The sequence below is a fragment of the Stegodyphus dumicola genome, chromosome 10 (assembly GCF_044657685.1).
Source record: "Stegodyphus dumicola isolate Sdum_Otavi_A_Nest chromosome 10, ASM4465768v1".
NCBI classification, from domain to species: domain Eukaryota; kingdom Metazoa; phylum Arthropoda; class Arachnida; order Araneae; family Eresidae; genus Stegodyphus; species Stegodyphus dumicola.
The window spans coordinates 100,970,705-100,985,970 of NC_140777.1; the positions used below are offsets into that span (position 1 = coordinate 100,970,705).

The following is a 15,266-nucleotide window of genomic DNA, read 5'->3' on the forward strand; positions in this document are numbered from 1 at the left end:
CTGCTTGGTTTGAACTTAATAAGCACAATGATGAAGCTAAGGAATATTACTATCGTGATACCCATGAACATTTTGTATACAATGCAAAAGCACCAGAACAATGGTGCCTGAGCCAAAGTAATCGGAAGAATGTTTACATTGTCAATTCAGCTGATAAAGAACGCTATTGTTTACGGCTTCTTCTTTTACACGTCAAGGGTGCCACTTCTTTTGAATACCTTAAAACATTTAGTGAAGTGGAATATTCGACTTTTTATAAAGCGGCAAAGGCTCGCGGTCTTTTAAAAGATGACCAGTTGTGGAACACAACCCTAGATGAAACTAAAGAATTTTTGAATTCAAGGCAACTTTGCCTTTTTTTTTTTTTTTTTTTTTTTTTTTTGCATATATACGCAAATTTACCGACGATTTTCTTCAGCATGCTGAATTATGGAATCCGTCTAGGCAAAACATGATGGAAAGTTTTTGCCATAAAATCCATCCTAATAATGAACATTTCCCACATTTTAATTGTGAAAATTTCGCACTTTTTGAAGTGCAGAGTGTTTTGCAAGAACACTCCTTAAAATGTTCAAGCTTTGGCTTAAATGATCCTCTTGCTGATCTTGATATGCAAGAAAATCAATATTATCTGGGGGAACAGATGGCACTTGCAGATAGAGATAAAGAAACTCTAAAAACCTGTCAGTTGTATCCAAAACATGGTTTGAAGCCATGGCACATTCGTCAATTATTATGAGCTTTGCTCTCTTAAAAGCTTTGTCAGTATTAATATTAGATACTAAAGTTTCATTTAATGGAATTGGCAATCCAGAAAGACTGTGTATTGTCTTTACATCAAGTAATAAATTTGCGGCTACGCCTGTTGTAGCAGCAAAGAGGACAGGCAATTGTTTTTTTTTTCTGCAATACCTCAACAGAATTGTATAAAGATATGTTTTTCCAGATCCTCCAGGACCGTCAAGAAAAAACAGTTTGCCATTATTGATTGGCGCATCTAAAGCAGTTAAAATAAAATCATACGCTGACCTCTGTTGAGCATTAACGTTCTTAGTGCTCTGTCATACTCAGAACAACTGCACGAGTAATTTTGTGAAAACTTTGAGAAGTTAAGTATTTCTACTGTTAAGTATTTCTTCTAGGAAAATAAATTTTATCAAGCTGTCATTAGTTCCGAGTGCATTAAATTCATTACTAAGTCGTATGCACGTAACAATATAAAAGAAAATCCTCTAATTTCAGCACTGATTGATATGTACTTTAATTTCAAAAGGAAGAATAAATACAATTTTTAAACAATTCCTCACTTTATTTCTTCTTTTTGCCCTTTTTCTTGTCTTCTTTGATTACTTCAGGAACTTCTACTGGAGGTTCCTCTGGAGGTGGAGGTGTCTCATCTACTAATGGAGCCTGAACGACAGACTTCGCCATTTGAATGAATTCTAACCGATTCGAAAGATATTTTTGCATATCTTTGAAGATTCTTAACCCTAAATGGGAAACAAAGATACCTGTACAGCTATTTTAATGGTACAAACGTAGCCACTGAGCACAATAAAAATAATACATTTTTTATCAAAAAATGCACTTAGATATAAAAAATTGTATACGGGAATTTAATTTAAAAGAAAAATGGAAGAAATCCTAAATTTTCTCGAGCCCGAATCCTAAACAGTTACCGAATATTTCGGATCCTTTATGCAAAACTAGTAGCATAAACGGAAATACAGTTTTTAAAACTAGACCTATGCTTATTAAGATAATTCAAACGAAATTTACTAAACGAAGTATGTAATTACAACTCTTGGATATCGAGATTTATTTTCCAAATAAAATTGGACAAATCTATTTTAGTAATATTTCATTTTTTCCCCATTTTCAGGACTTTTTAAAAGCAAAACAAATACAGTGTTCCCTCGCCACTTCGGGCTTCATGTTTTGCATCTTCAATGCTTCGCGGGTTTTTCCAAAATATTCATCAAAAAGTAAAAATGGAAAAATACAACCGTGTCGGCAGCCACATTTCGGAAAGGAGCGTTGCTTCATGTTGATGCGCGCGAGAGAAGGATCCCTGCATGTCAAAGAGATGAGTTGACTCAGAGTACATACCACGGGCTAATATAAAGGCCCCCCTGCGAAAGCTTCCTCCGGGAAGGAAGCTTTCGCAGGGGGGCCTAAGAAGAAAAAGATAATGACCATCAGAGAAAAGGTGAGACTTTTAGATATGATCAAAGAGGGCAGAAGTTATGCATCTGTGGCACGCCATTACGGGGAGAATGTATCTACAGTGCGGTACATCAAGAAAGAGGAAGCAAACATTCGCAAAACTGCTGCAATAACCTTCAATAAAGAAGCGAAACGTGTGGTAACTCCGCGTAAATAGCAGAATTGTGAAAATGGAAGCTGCACTGGCATTGTGGATAGCAGGAAAAGACAGTGAGTTTGTACACTAATATGATCACGACAAAGACCAAATCTTGCCCGATGACGACAATGAAGAGGCTGAAGGATGTGCTGATGAATCTCAAGCCAGTAATAGCGTTGCCTCGAAGAGTGATTCGCCTCCTGGAGGACGAGGCTTTTCAGCTAGCAAAAGCTGGTTCGAAAAATTTCAAAAAAGATACGGCCTCAGAAACGTGCGTCTGTATGAGGCTCCTTCTGCTGACAACGATGCTGCTTGTCGTTACGTGGAGGAAGAGTTCCCTAACCTAATCAATAAGAGAGGCTACCTCCCTGAACAAGCTTTCAACATGGATGAAACATGCCTTTTTTGGAAGAGGATGCCTTCGTGTACATTCCTCTTCAAGGACGAAATAAAGAAGCCAGGCTTCAAGGCTCACAAAAACTGTCATCATGGCTGGCAATACTCTAGGTTTTATGCTTAAGCCAAGCCTTATTTATAAAGCCAAAAATCCACGGGCATTAAAAAGCAAAAACACGGCTCTGTTGCCCGTGTTCTGGATGCATAACTCCAAGGCCTGGATAACGAAAGCTTTGTTCCTTGAGTGGTTCCTCCATTGCTTCATTCCTCAGGTGAAGCTGTATCTGGGTAAAAAAGGCCTTTAAGGTCCTTCTTCTGATGGACTGTGCAGGAGGCCATGCAACGGACCTGCAATATGACGATGTGTAGATACAGTTTCTACCCCCGAACACTATATCTCTAATTCAGCTGATGTGTCAAGGTCTCATTTGTGTCTTTAAGGCACTCTACACTAGCTGCACGATGGAGAGCCTCATCTCGTCAGTTGACAATGGCAATGACGAATTCACCTTCAAAGCATACTGGCACAGTTACGACATTACCTCATGTTTGTCTAATATTCAGAGAGCATTAAAGGACATGAAGAGTGAGACTATAAATTCTAGCTGGAAGAAATTATGGCCGAACGTGGTGCACGACTATCCAGACTTTAGTCCTAAAGAAGTTCATCACTCAGCGGTGGAGAAAGCGGTGAGGCTGGCTCACATCATAAGAAATGAAGAATTTGTCGACTTGACAAAAAAGAAGTCATCAGCGCCCTTATCGATTGCCACAAGGACCCACTGACCGATGAAGACCTCCTTGAGATGACTAAGTCTGCAAGTGAGGAAGAAAACGAAGAGGAAGACGAAGAAGAAACTGAAAAGCGTGGCCTTACCCTGCATAATCTGCAACATTTGTGCAACATGGCAAGAGCGATGCAACAATTTGCACAAGACATTGACGACAATATGGTTCGAGCTATCGAGTTCAGCAATCACGTTGACGGGGTTATGTCCTTGTACAGAGGAATTTTGAAGGATAAGAAAAAACAAAGACAACAACTACCCATCACCATGTTTCTCTCCAAGGTAAAGCTCTCGGCTCTAGTGTCAACGCCTCTAGCAGAAGAGTCTCCGTGTGAGCCTAAAGCTTCTACGAGTCAAGTGAGAGCCTCTCCTCCGCCACCAACACAAGACTCTTCGCCTCTCTCAGAAAGCAATGTTGATTAATGTTTATTACTGTATTAATGTTTTTTAATTAACCTTATTAATTAGCACTGAAACGTTTAAGTAAATACGTATACTGTTGTAATTTTTGTCTTAAATGTATAAAGTATAAATACTGTTTACATATTTACAACATTCTTGTACCCGCATACACGAAAATTCCTAGGGGCAAATCCTACTTCGTGGTTTTTCAGCTTTCGCGGAAGGTTCTGGTTTCCATTAACCGCGAAAAACGAGGAATCACTGTATAAAGAAGAGAGTTTTTTTTAATAATTATTCGCTAAAAAATAAAATAATTTTTTCTCAAAGAGAGAGAGAGAGACTGTTGAACTCAGGGCCATCGCGAAGTTATATTGAAGCTTCAAAATCCCTGAAATTTCAAAATTGCTTTCCTTTTGTGTTGAACACTTCTAGATATTACCGGTAATTAATGTACTTAAATTTTCTAAAGTTTTTAATCCAGTGTGCAGGAGCGTTTTAGATTAGAATTCGAAATATATGAATGAAGGAAAATCTTTCAATCTCTTTCAAAACTCTTAAGCTCGTATCTTCTTTTTCAGTCTTGAATTTTGAAAAATATTCGAGATCAGGTTTCATTCTTTTTCAGGTTTCCTCCCCAAATATAATGAATAAATGGTATTTTATGAGTTATAATTCCAAACTATCCTTCTGACTCTGTATCTTGAACCCTTTTACAAACATACATCTAATTCGATATTGGATTAACCAGCAGCCTGCAGAATTTTTCGCTTAGCAACAGAAAATCCTTTTTCTACAAATGAAGGAAATATTATTAGTAAAGTATTGTTGCGCGTGTACGGGTTCGTAATAGATTGAATGCACAAGTCCGATAAAAAGTTAATAAATTTTATTCTTATTACAAGAAATAAAAACAAAATGCTGGAATTTTTCCTCAAAGATGTTCGTACAATATCACAATATCACGCAGTAGTTATATTTTAAACTACTAAAACGTTAAGTAGAACGTGATCCAAAGCAAAGCGCAGAGAAAGCTAATCCGATCTCACCGTGAATTCGCTACAATCATCAACAGCAACTAAGTAAACAACTGAGCTGAGATGTTTCTCTCCGGTTTTTATAGCTTTTGAAATCAGCCGCGCGAGACAGTTCTAGCAATTTCTGGAAAGCAAACAGAGTAGAATTACTGTTAGAGCTAATATATAGTAATCAATTACGCTTAATTAAATTTTAAAATAAATTACTGAGATAAACGTTTATTCAATGTTAAATGCACGTGCTCTCGTATTTTTATTTTTACGGCGTAGCTTTCTCTTAAAATTTGTTACGCGCTCCATTGCACGGGAAAATAAAACAATTTTAATTATAATTCTACTAAAAATGTGTAACTAAATACAAAATTCGTAACACTCCCCCCTTCTCAAGGACTGCACGTCCCGGGCTGTGCAATCCCTGAACAGGAAGTCATATTTACAACTAAAGCATCAATTCAATTATATACATTACATTACAATAACAAACAACATAAACAATAATTTCCATAACTAACTTAAAACAAATCAAATACTAAATAAATAAATAAGTGCATAAATTTACAAATTATGAAACAAAAAGGAGCATGGTGTGATACTTCTTTGGCAATATGAAGCAACTCCAATGTTGGAACACAGAAAAAACTTTATTTAACACTCGAATGGCGACATACAAAACAAGAAGAAGAAAGAATTCTAACATTTAAAAATAAATTACATTCTTCGTGCGAGAGTCGCACGACGCACTCGAGTCTGGTTTCAAATATTGCCATTCACAAATACCTTAATGTTCATCTATTTAAATTATTTAAACTACAAGATTTTAATACTATTTAAAGCTGTTACAACCTCTCCCCCAACGGAGAGACTTTTTCTTTCAACGGAGAAAAGTTCTGTAAAATTCGACAGTTTAATAAGCTCGGCTTGCTCATTTGCTTAAAGAGAAAAGGTAACTTCTCTCATAAGTTTCCAAATTTCAGAACAAAAATTTTAAGTTTTAAACAAATACTTTTACACCACATTTAAAAAGAAAAAATGGAAAACGTTCAAACACATCAGTTGAGCATACATTAAATAATAAAATAAATTCTGAACCTGGTTACATACACTAAGAGTTATTACATTACTTAATTCTATTCAGAACATCTACGTTCTTGTGCAAAGATCCTTTGCGATGAATGACCTTAAAATTATAAGGTTGTAATGAGAGTGCCCAGCGCATCAATGTAGAGTTACATTTGGCGTTGAATTGTAGCCAGACCAAAAGGTTATGATCAGTTTGAATCAAGAATTCGTGCTGACCATCCAGATAAAAATGCAGTTTCTTGATAGCGTAGATGATAGCAGCGCACTCCTTTTCAGTAGTACAATAATTCTTTTCAAACTTAGTAAATTTTTTGCTTATATACAAGATAGGATGTTCACGTTGTTCATCATCTAATTGGCATAGTACTATACCCATGCTATTGTTTGAGGCATCGGTTTGTATAATAAACCTTTTATCAAAGTCGGGAGCATACAGAATTGGTTTCTTGCATAGTAACTCTTTTAAATTTTTAAAAGCTTTGTCACATATTTCAGACCATTGTATATTTCCTTTTTTTTTTGTTTCCCCCTTCAAAGCGTCCGTGAGGGGTGAAGCAATTTCTGAAAATCTTGGTATGTATTGGCGATAATACCCTACCAGTCCTAAGAAAACACAAACTTCTGTTTGATTTTAGGTGTAGGATACTCCTTTACAGCCAGGATCTTTACTACATCCGGGGTTCGTTGTCCTTGTCCCACAACATGGCCTAGGTTATCTCACTTTATCTTGTGCAAATTTACATTTTGATGGTTTTAGGCGTAAGTTTGCTTTCTGTATTCTCTCTAGAACAGAAGTTAAGTTTTTAAAGTGCTCTTCCCAGTTTTCTGAGTAAATGGCAATGTCATCCAGGTATAGTACAGCGAATCCTTCGCATCCAGCCAGGACTTTAGTCATAACTTTGCTAAAAAAATATGAGGCATTTTTTAAGCCAAAGGGTAAACATAGAGGCCTGAAACTTCCAAAACTAGTTACAAATGTTGCATATCTTTGGGCTCTTTCTGTTAACGGAATTTGCCAGTAGCCTCTAGATAAATTTAATAGGGTAATATATTTTGCTTTTGCTACAGTCTCGATACGTTCTTCAATATTAGGCAAAGGATAGTATTCGGTTTTAGTAACAGCACTGAGTTTACGATAATCAATACAAGGCCGAGGATCCTTTGATGAAGATTCTATCAAAATCATGGGAGATGTATAGTCCGATTCTCCCGGCTCTATAATTTTAAGATCGAGCACTTTCTGGATTTCCCTTTTGAGAATTTCAGTCTGTCGGGGTGACAGTTTGTATGGTTTTATTTGTATTGGTTCGTTATTTACTTATAATAGCTCAATATCGTGACAAACTAAGTTTGTTAGTCCAGGATTATTTGAAAAACAACCAGAATATTTCCATAAAATCTTTCGTAAATGTTCTACTTGCTCGGGTTTCAACCTTTTCTCGAGTTCATTCTCCTCTATGATGTCCGAGAAATTTAATATACTTGGATTGGAAGGTAAATGAGGAATGTTCATTTCTAAGTCTCCTTCCATTTCAGTTATCATATTAATCATTTCTGGTCTTTTATAATATGGTTTAAGCATGTTAATGTGATATACTTGATTTGGCTCATTTTGTTCCTCGAAACTTACAATATAATTGGTTTCTGAAATTTTCTGCTCTATTTATCCAGGTCCTTTCCACTGTACTTCTAGTTTACTTTGACGATTCGTTGATAAAACAAGAACTAAATCTCCTATAGCAAATTCTCTTTTCACTGCGTTTGGATCGTACCATGTTATCCTCCGTTGTTGAGCTTCTTTCATGTTTTCCACGGCAAGTTCTTGGCATTTCTTCATTCGATTAATAAGTTCGAAAACGTAACTGACAACATTATTACTTTCTTCAATCGGTTCTAGCCACTGCTCATAAAGTAGAGTGACTGGCGTTCGTAGGTTTTTGCCATGAACTAATTCTGCTGGTGTAAAACCAGTGCTTTCGTGTGTGACTGTTCTGAGAGCAAAAAGAACTGATGGTAAATAATTCTCCCAAGTCGCGCCTATACATACGACTCTTAACACCCTTTTTAGCGTTCTATGGAATCGCTCAATGGGATTACTCTGCGGATGATACACAGAGCTTCTTACATTTTTAATTCCGAAACGCTCCAAAAATTCCTCTGTCAAAGCACTGACGAAAGAAGTCCCCTGATCTGTTTGGCTCACTTTTGGAAACCCATACGACTGAAAATCTGTAAGAAAGCATCAATCACAGATGGCGAAGAAATGTCTGTCACCGCAACAGCATCTGGATATTTGGATGACATACACAGAGCTGTAATAATATATTTTTTCCAGTCTTTGAAATAGGTAGCGGACCAAGAGCATCGACATTTATTTTAGAGAATATAATGTCGTTGGAGCCTTCTTTTTGTCATTTCCTTTTCCAGCGCGCTGACAAGCATCAAAGGTTCTTACAAAATCCTCAGTTTCTTTGTAACACCTCGTCCAGTAAAAATATCTAGCAAGTCTGTCTTTGGTCTTTTTGACACCCAAATGACCAGAAGTTCCTTCGTGGCACATCTTTATAATTGACGGCTTGAGTTTTTCAGGTATAACTACAAGCTGTCTTTCAAAGCCCATTTTATCCGTCGTTTTTTTAACTAAAAGCTCTCTTCTTGTCAGACTATAGTTCTCATTTTTGCATGTACCTACTTTAACTTCTTGGATGATTTTAGACAGTTCCTTATCAGTAAGCTGAAGTTGTGCAACTTCTTCTGAGTCAATGTTTACCAGTTTCATGAGAGCTTCATCTTCCGTATTTAGTTCCGGTAAATTATCTTCTTCTTCAAAAACATCTCCGGATGTTTTATTTTCTTCCTTCATCGGTTCCAATATCTTCTCTTCAGCTATTTATCTTTTCCTTTGAGCTCTAGTAGAGAGAGCATTAACCTGGTGAGGACAACTATCAGGGTCCTTTCCTTGTTTATTCAACAGTGCAAAAGTTCGATTGCCTAATAAATACCTTCCTTTGTCGAGTTCATTTCTAATAATGGCAGCCTTAGTTATTACTCGCCCAAGATCGCAATTTAGTTCTATCTCAGCCAATGGTAAACAGGTTGGATTCAGATATAACGGCTGTTGCACCTACACATTTTCACCTGTCAGCATTTCCGGTGTGATGTATTTGCGACAAACTATATCAATACTAGCACCTGAATCCCTTAATATAGGAATTTTATGACCATTTACGTAACTCATACTAGTATATGGTAATAGAAACTTATCCTCTGGTTTTGTACTAATTCTGTTACGTTTAGCAGGAGATTCAGTACTATTCTTAAGTTTTGGACATTGGGGTCTTAAATGTTGATAGGACCCACACTGATAGCATTGTGGCGTCTTTCGTTTTTCATATTTATCATCTGGACGTGGACTTCTAGGTCTATGAAACCAGCTTTCCGAATTAAATCCTGTTGACTTTTTTTTTTTTTTCAGTTTTATTTTTATTATCTGAACTCAATTTACCTTGAGTTAGTGCATTGTATCTTTCTTACTGCCGATCCACTACAGGCCTTTTATGAAAGTTTCCGCAAATGTTTTCATAGGCATCAAGTTTTTCAGCTAATTTTTTAGATGAAATCATCTCTACCCACTCATCAAGAAAATGATCTCGAATTTCAGGAGGAACTCGACGCTTAAGTTGGTCAATCACCATCAAATCTAGCAACTGATCAAAAGTCTTAACTCCTAGACCAGTCACCCATTCTTTGCAATAATTTTCTATTTCATAATTGAAATCCACCCATGTGGATTCGGTACTATTTTGATGTTTCATAAATTTCTGCCTAAACTTTTCCGGGCTTAGTTTAAATCGTCTTAGCAATAAATTCTTCACGTGTTCATAGTCTTTAGCTTTATCGGAGGTTTCTCTAACTATTAACTGGGTTACTTCGTAAGGAAGTAGTCCTAGTAAATGAGATACAATTTCTTCTTTACCAATTTGAGCCCATTCTGCTTGCCTTTCAAACAATAGCAAATATAGACTGATATCTCCTTTCTTGTCATCGAATTTCTGCATTAGGTGACGGAGCTCCGTTTTCAGCCGGATCTGTCCGGTATTTTGAGACTTTGTCTCTGCTTCAAGTCTTAATCTCTCTAATTCATACTGTCTTTTCCTTCTCCGCTCTTCCGCTTCTTCCTGTCTTCTACGTTCTTCTCTTTCCTCCCTCTCTTTCAGTTCTTCTCTTTCCTCCCTCTCTTTCCGTTCTTCTCTTTCCCTTTCCTCTCTCTCTTTCCGTTCTTCTATTATTTTGTCTAAGACTCCTTTGACGAATACTTTATCATAATCTCTACTTTCAACAATTTTCTGTTTTAAATCGACTATTTTCAAATCTGCAGTCACATGAACTCCCAGTTCAGCCGCGAGATTTTGCAAATCTTCCTTACGAGCTCTTCCTAAGTAAGACATTGTTTCTATGTTTAAAATTAACGAATACTGTGTTCTTTACTTCCTCAAAATAGCTCAATTCAATTACTTTAATTAATGAATGCAGTCAAGAATCACGGAATTAAATGCACTCTGTTAAATACGTATACCTCAAAAAGTGAAATATTTAAATTATATGAAGTTCATTCTCTCTACCACATTAATTGTGACTAAAATAAGAATAACAGCATAGAGCAGTATATATATCTACTGTCTGGACAACTAAAATGAATATTAAAAATAATATTCAATACGGTAATAAAATAAGACAATTCAATATTAACAGAAAGTAATAATCTAGTACCAATAATATTGCGTTTAGTGATGCATTAATAACATAAAGCAATTCAATATTAACAGGAAGTAATAATCTGGTATCACTAATATTATGTTCAGTGATGAACTAATAAAATAAAAATACGCACGATTATTCGGTCTCGGTCGGTGCCTCCAAAATAATATGACTGTGATACTTCTTTGGCAATATGAAGCAACTCTAATGATGGAACACAGAAAAAACATTATTTAACACTCAAATGGCGACATACAAAGCAAGAAGAAGAAAGAATTCTAACATTTAAAAATAAATTATATTCTTCGTGCGAGAGTCGCACGAGGCACTCGAGTCTGGTTTCAAATATTGCCATTCACAAATACCTTAATGTTCATCTATTTAAATTATTTAAACTACAAGATTTTAATACTATCTAAAGCTGTTACAATGGTCTTCTACTATTTACATCATATACACTACGTACTATGGCCATAGTAAAGAGCTAACCTGTCGTAATGAACGACTTTAGGCTTTGAGTTCGGTGTGTATTTAATTATGGCAAAGCACACTAGGGCTATCTGCCTAAGGGGAGGGATGCCTTCGTGGAGGACTTTCTAAGGGAAACTGGCTCGTATACACGTTACACATGGGGAAAACCACGAAAACACCCATGCAGCCAGCCTGTTCGCGGGATTCGAACCTCGGACCGAACTACCAGTGTTCAGCGACTTTACTGGTCGGCCGCTGGTGGGCGCTTTGAGTTCAATGGCTTACGGATCCGAACCACGACATCGTTCAGTCTGTTTAGGACTGCGTATGGAGCATCCCAAGGTGACTGTAGTTTAGGACAGAGGCCTTTCCGTTGAGACGAATTGCACAACCATACCTTGCCTCCTTTTGTTGATTCAATGGCCAGTAAGCTCTTGTGTCGTATCGGGTCTTCATTTTCTCCGTCACCAAGTTAACTTGCTCTCGTGCAAAATTGGGCATCACTTCAAACCGGGCCTGGAGTTCTTACATGTATTCTTCAGGGGATGAATGCGCATCCGGAGGGTGACCAAACAAACGATCACTAGGCTGACGAATGTCAAGACCGAAAAGCATCTAGGCTGGAGAATAGCTGGCAGTCTCGTGTTTTTCTTCGACCCTAGCATGATTTCGGCAGCTTTCTAAGTATGGGCTTTCAGACAAGACGTCGGCGTTTCCAGGTCAGGATCCCTTCTGATGATGAATAGTTACATCCTCTGATTCTGAAAGCAGTTTATTATTTTTGAAGTCCAACGAAAAAATGTATTTCCTTAAAACGTCCAATCCGAGTGTGCAAGGTTCCGTAATCTCTGTCATATGCCGTATAATGCTAGGCGGCCTTTCCAAACGTGATGTTCACCTTCAGCTTCCCATCTATGTTCATTTTATCACCAGACGCAGTCTGGAGGGTAACACAGGACGGCGTCCAAATGAGTTTATTTTTAAATTGTTGAGCTAAATCTTTCCGAATGATGGTAACAGTAGCTCTTGTGTCAATGATCATATTGCAAGGAGCTTTATCGATATGCCCATCGATGGCCATTACTGTTGCCACTCACTACAGAAATCTTGAGCGCTTTAAAATGGGGTTTTCCACTATCGTTCAAACTCCTCTCCGTGATATGGTCATTAATTGGTTTCCTGCGTCATTGCTAGGAAATGGTCGTCTTTTCCCAACGCTGGGGTGTTCTGCAGTTCCTTCGTACGTAGTCTTCAGCTCCGCAGTTCCAGCGCTTCGGTTTCTTGTCATTCCTTGCTCATCTCATGACATTCAGTTGTCGGTTTAAATCGTCCGTCTTATTTTCCATATCCCTGGGTGTTCTGAAGTTCCCCGTATGAGACTTTCAGCACCGAAGCTCCAGCACTTTAGGGTTGTTATTTTTCATTCCTTTTGTCTGGTCAAATCAGCTGTTTTATTTTCCGTGCCGTAGGTTGTTTTTCAGTGCCGTCGTATGTGGCCTTCAGTACCCCATTTTCATCACTTTAGAGCCAGTTTGTTCTCACTCCTACTCCGTGTCAAAGAATTGACTTATCTGCATAAATCATCTAAACGAGACGTCAATTGATCCACTGGCTTCTGGAATTGCGCAGCTTTGACTGGGTGGCGGTCTCTACGAGTTGCCTGCTGACGTGCACTAGAACACTTTTTAATTCCTTGACATCCGCCATTCGTAGAGTTTTCTGTATTTCAGGATCCCGGATGCCGTCGATGAAGTATTGCAGCGACAGGATTTCCCTTGTTTTTGTTGAGTACTCCGAAAAGGCGAGGTGAGATAGCTTTTCAACATCCGTGGCGAGCTCTTGGAGTATTTACATGGGCTTCTGTTGACGGGATTTCAATTGAAGCCTACTGTAGTCTTAAACATTTCTCGCCATAACGCAGCTCCAACGCGCCGGATAGAGCTTCGAAGTCTAGTCTCTAGTTTTCTGGGAGAACTTGAAGGATATCTACTGCGTCTGCTCTCAGAGAAGCGGCGAGATGACAGGCCTTAGCTTGGGAATCCGATCCATTGGCTTCCGCCACAAGAGAAAACTGTGTCTTATATACTTGCCAAGATATCTTCCCATGATATGTGGATAACTTTAGGGAGGAACCAGAAGGCACGGATAAAAATTTTAATTCATCAGAATTACTTCCTGTTGTCGCTATGCACTTCTTTAAGGTGTCAACTTCTTTGGCGACTGGAGAAACCCTGTCATCAATTTGTTGTTCGATTTGTTGTTGAACGGCAGAAACTCTTTCTTAAGTTTCTCCAACTCTATTTTTAACCGTGTCAGTTCTGTCTTCAATACCTTCAAATTTGTTTTCTATTATGCAGTTGATTTATCTTTTCATTTCCTCTTGGCCCACTTCCATTTCTTCTTTAACAGCTTTCATCTTTTCTTGAACGGCTTCATATCTCCTTTAACAGATACTTTACGAGTAAAGTATCTGTTAAAGGACCTCTTTAACGGTTTCACCTCCTCTTTAACGGATTCTTGACCAGCTTTCATTTCTGCTTTAAATGCAGCAAAGGATGCTATCAGCATCCTTAACTTCTCTTCCATCGCTCTTGTGATTGGCATTCAAATCCCACTTCTGACACCAAAATGTGTTGCGTGCGTACGGGTTCGTAATGGATTGAATGCACAAGTCAATATAAAGTTAATAAAATTTATTCTTATCCCAAGCAATAAAACAAAATGCTGAAATTTTCTCATAGATACTAGTACAATATCTCACAGTAGTCATATTTTAACTACTAAAACGTTGAATAGAACTCAATTCAAAACACTAAGAAAGTTTATCCGAACTCACCGCGAATTTGCTACAGTCAATTACAGCACTAAGTAGACAGCTGAACTGAGATGTTTTGATCCCGGTTTTATAAGCTTTTTAATCAAGCACGAGAACTTTCTGGTATTTTCTCGATTGTTCTGGATAGCATAAGAGTGCAACTACGAGATATCTATTTATTAAAATATTAAATGCGCATGCTCCTGTATTTTAAATTTTCCGGAGTAGCTTTCTCTTCAATTAAGTCTCGTTCTGCATGGCACGAGAATATAAAACAATTTTAATCCAAATACTACTAAAAATATCTAAATAAATGCAAAAACCATAACAATATTATGTCGACCTTCTGAAAAACTGCTGGACGGATTTTAACAAAATTTGGTATGAATATACATTTATAACAGAGAAACAACTGTACAATTCAAATGTCATGCTAAGTACGCATGATTATCAGTAAAACTGGAGGTTACAGTGGCAGCATACAACTCACGTGAGAGCTGTGAAGCTTTAGCAGTCCCGTTTTGCCACGCTGAAAGTGCCAAATAACTAGCCTCATTCGTCGTTTTGAGCTTGATGACCTTGTCCGGATCTCGATGTGTTTCTCGATGTGTCCGGATCTCGTTTCAGTGACCTGAAACTGTTTTCAAAAACTGCAGACGAGAATAAGAGTTAAAGTGAGCTCTATAGCCACCTGGGCTGTCTCTAGTTTTCCGACAGTTTTCCATCTCATTCCGTCATCCATTCGTTCGTGGCTATTTATTTTATTGTATAGCTTATAAAATTTATTCAATTCTTGCCAGAAACACGGTGAATGTCTAATAGGAGTACGATCACACAAATCGCTGAAAACCCCTAGTGTGCTTATATCTCCTCCACAATCACAGCTCCGCAGACGCGCACGTATACACTCACGAATTCGACTTTGAATATTTGCATAATTTTTCGCCAGCATAATTAATACCCTTGGTTCAATACTTTTCGTAAAAATAGACATAATTTACAAATTCTCTTAATTTTGCAAACGGGTGTAGATTTCAGGACATTTTTCTTTGGCTTTTCAAAAATCGATGTTTACTCTGCAGAACAACTACATGGAGAAAAACGTGATATTCCGAATGTTTTGTTTTAACTTCATTCAGGAAACAATGGATTCCTTA

General features: G+C 37.6%; 1 protein-coding gene across 1 annotated transcript in view; it reads right to left on the reverse strand.

Annotated features, from left to right (window-relative positions):
* Positions 1-1,242: 1,242 nt before the first annotated feature.
* Positions 1,243-15,266, reverse strand: part of LOC118189896 (uncharacterized) — a 28,137-nt gene continuing 14,113 nt past the window's right edge. The window contains exon 3 of the mRNA XM_035360599.2: positions 1,243-1,490. Within this exon, the coding sequence (XP_035216490.1) occupies positions 1,309-1,490 (182 nt within the window). The 3' untranslated portion in view covers positions 1,243-1,308. The remainder of the gene's footprint in view (positions 1,491-15,266) is intronic.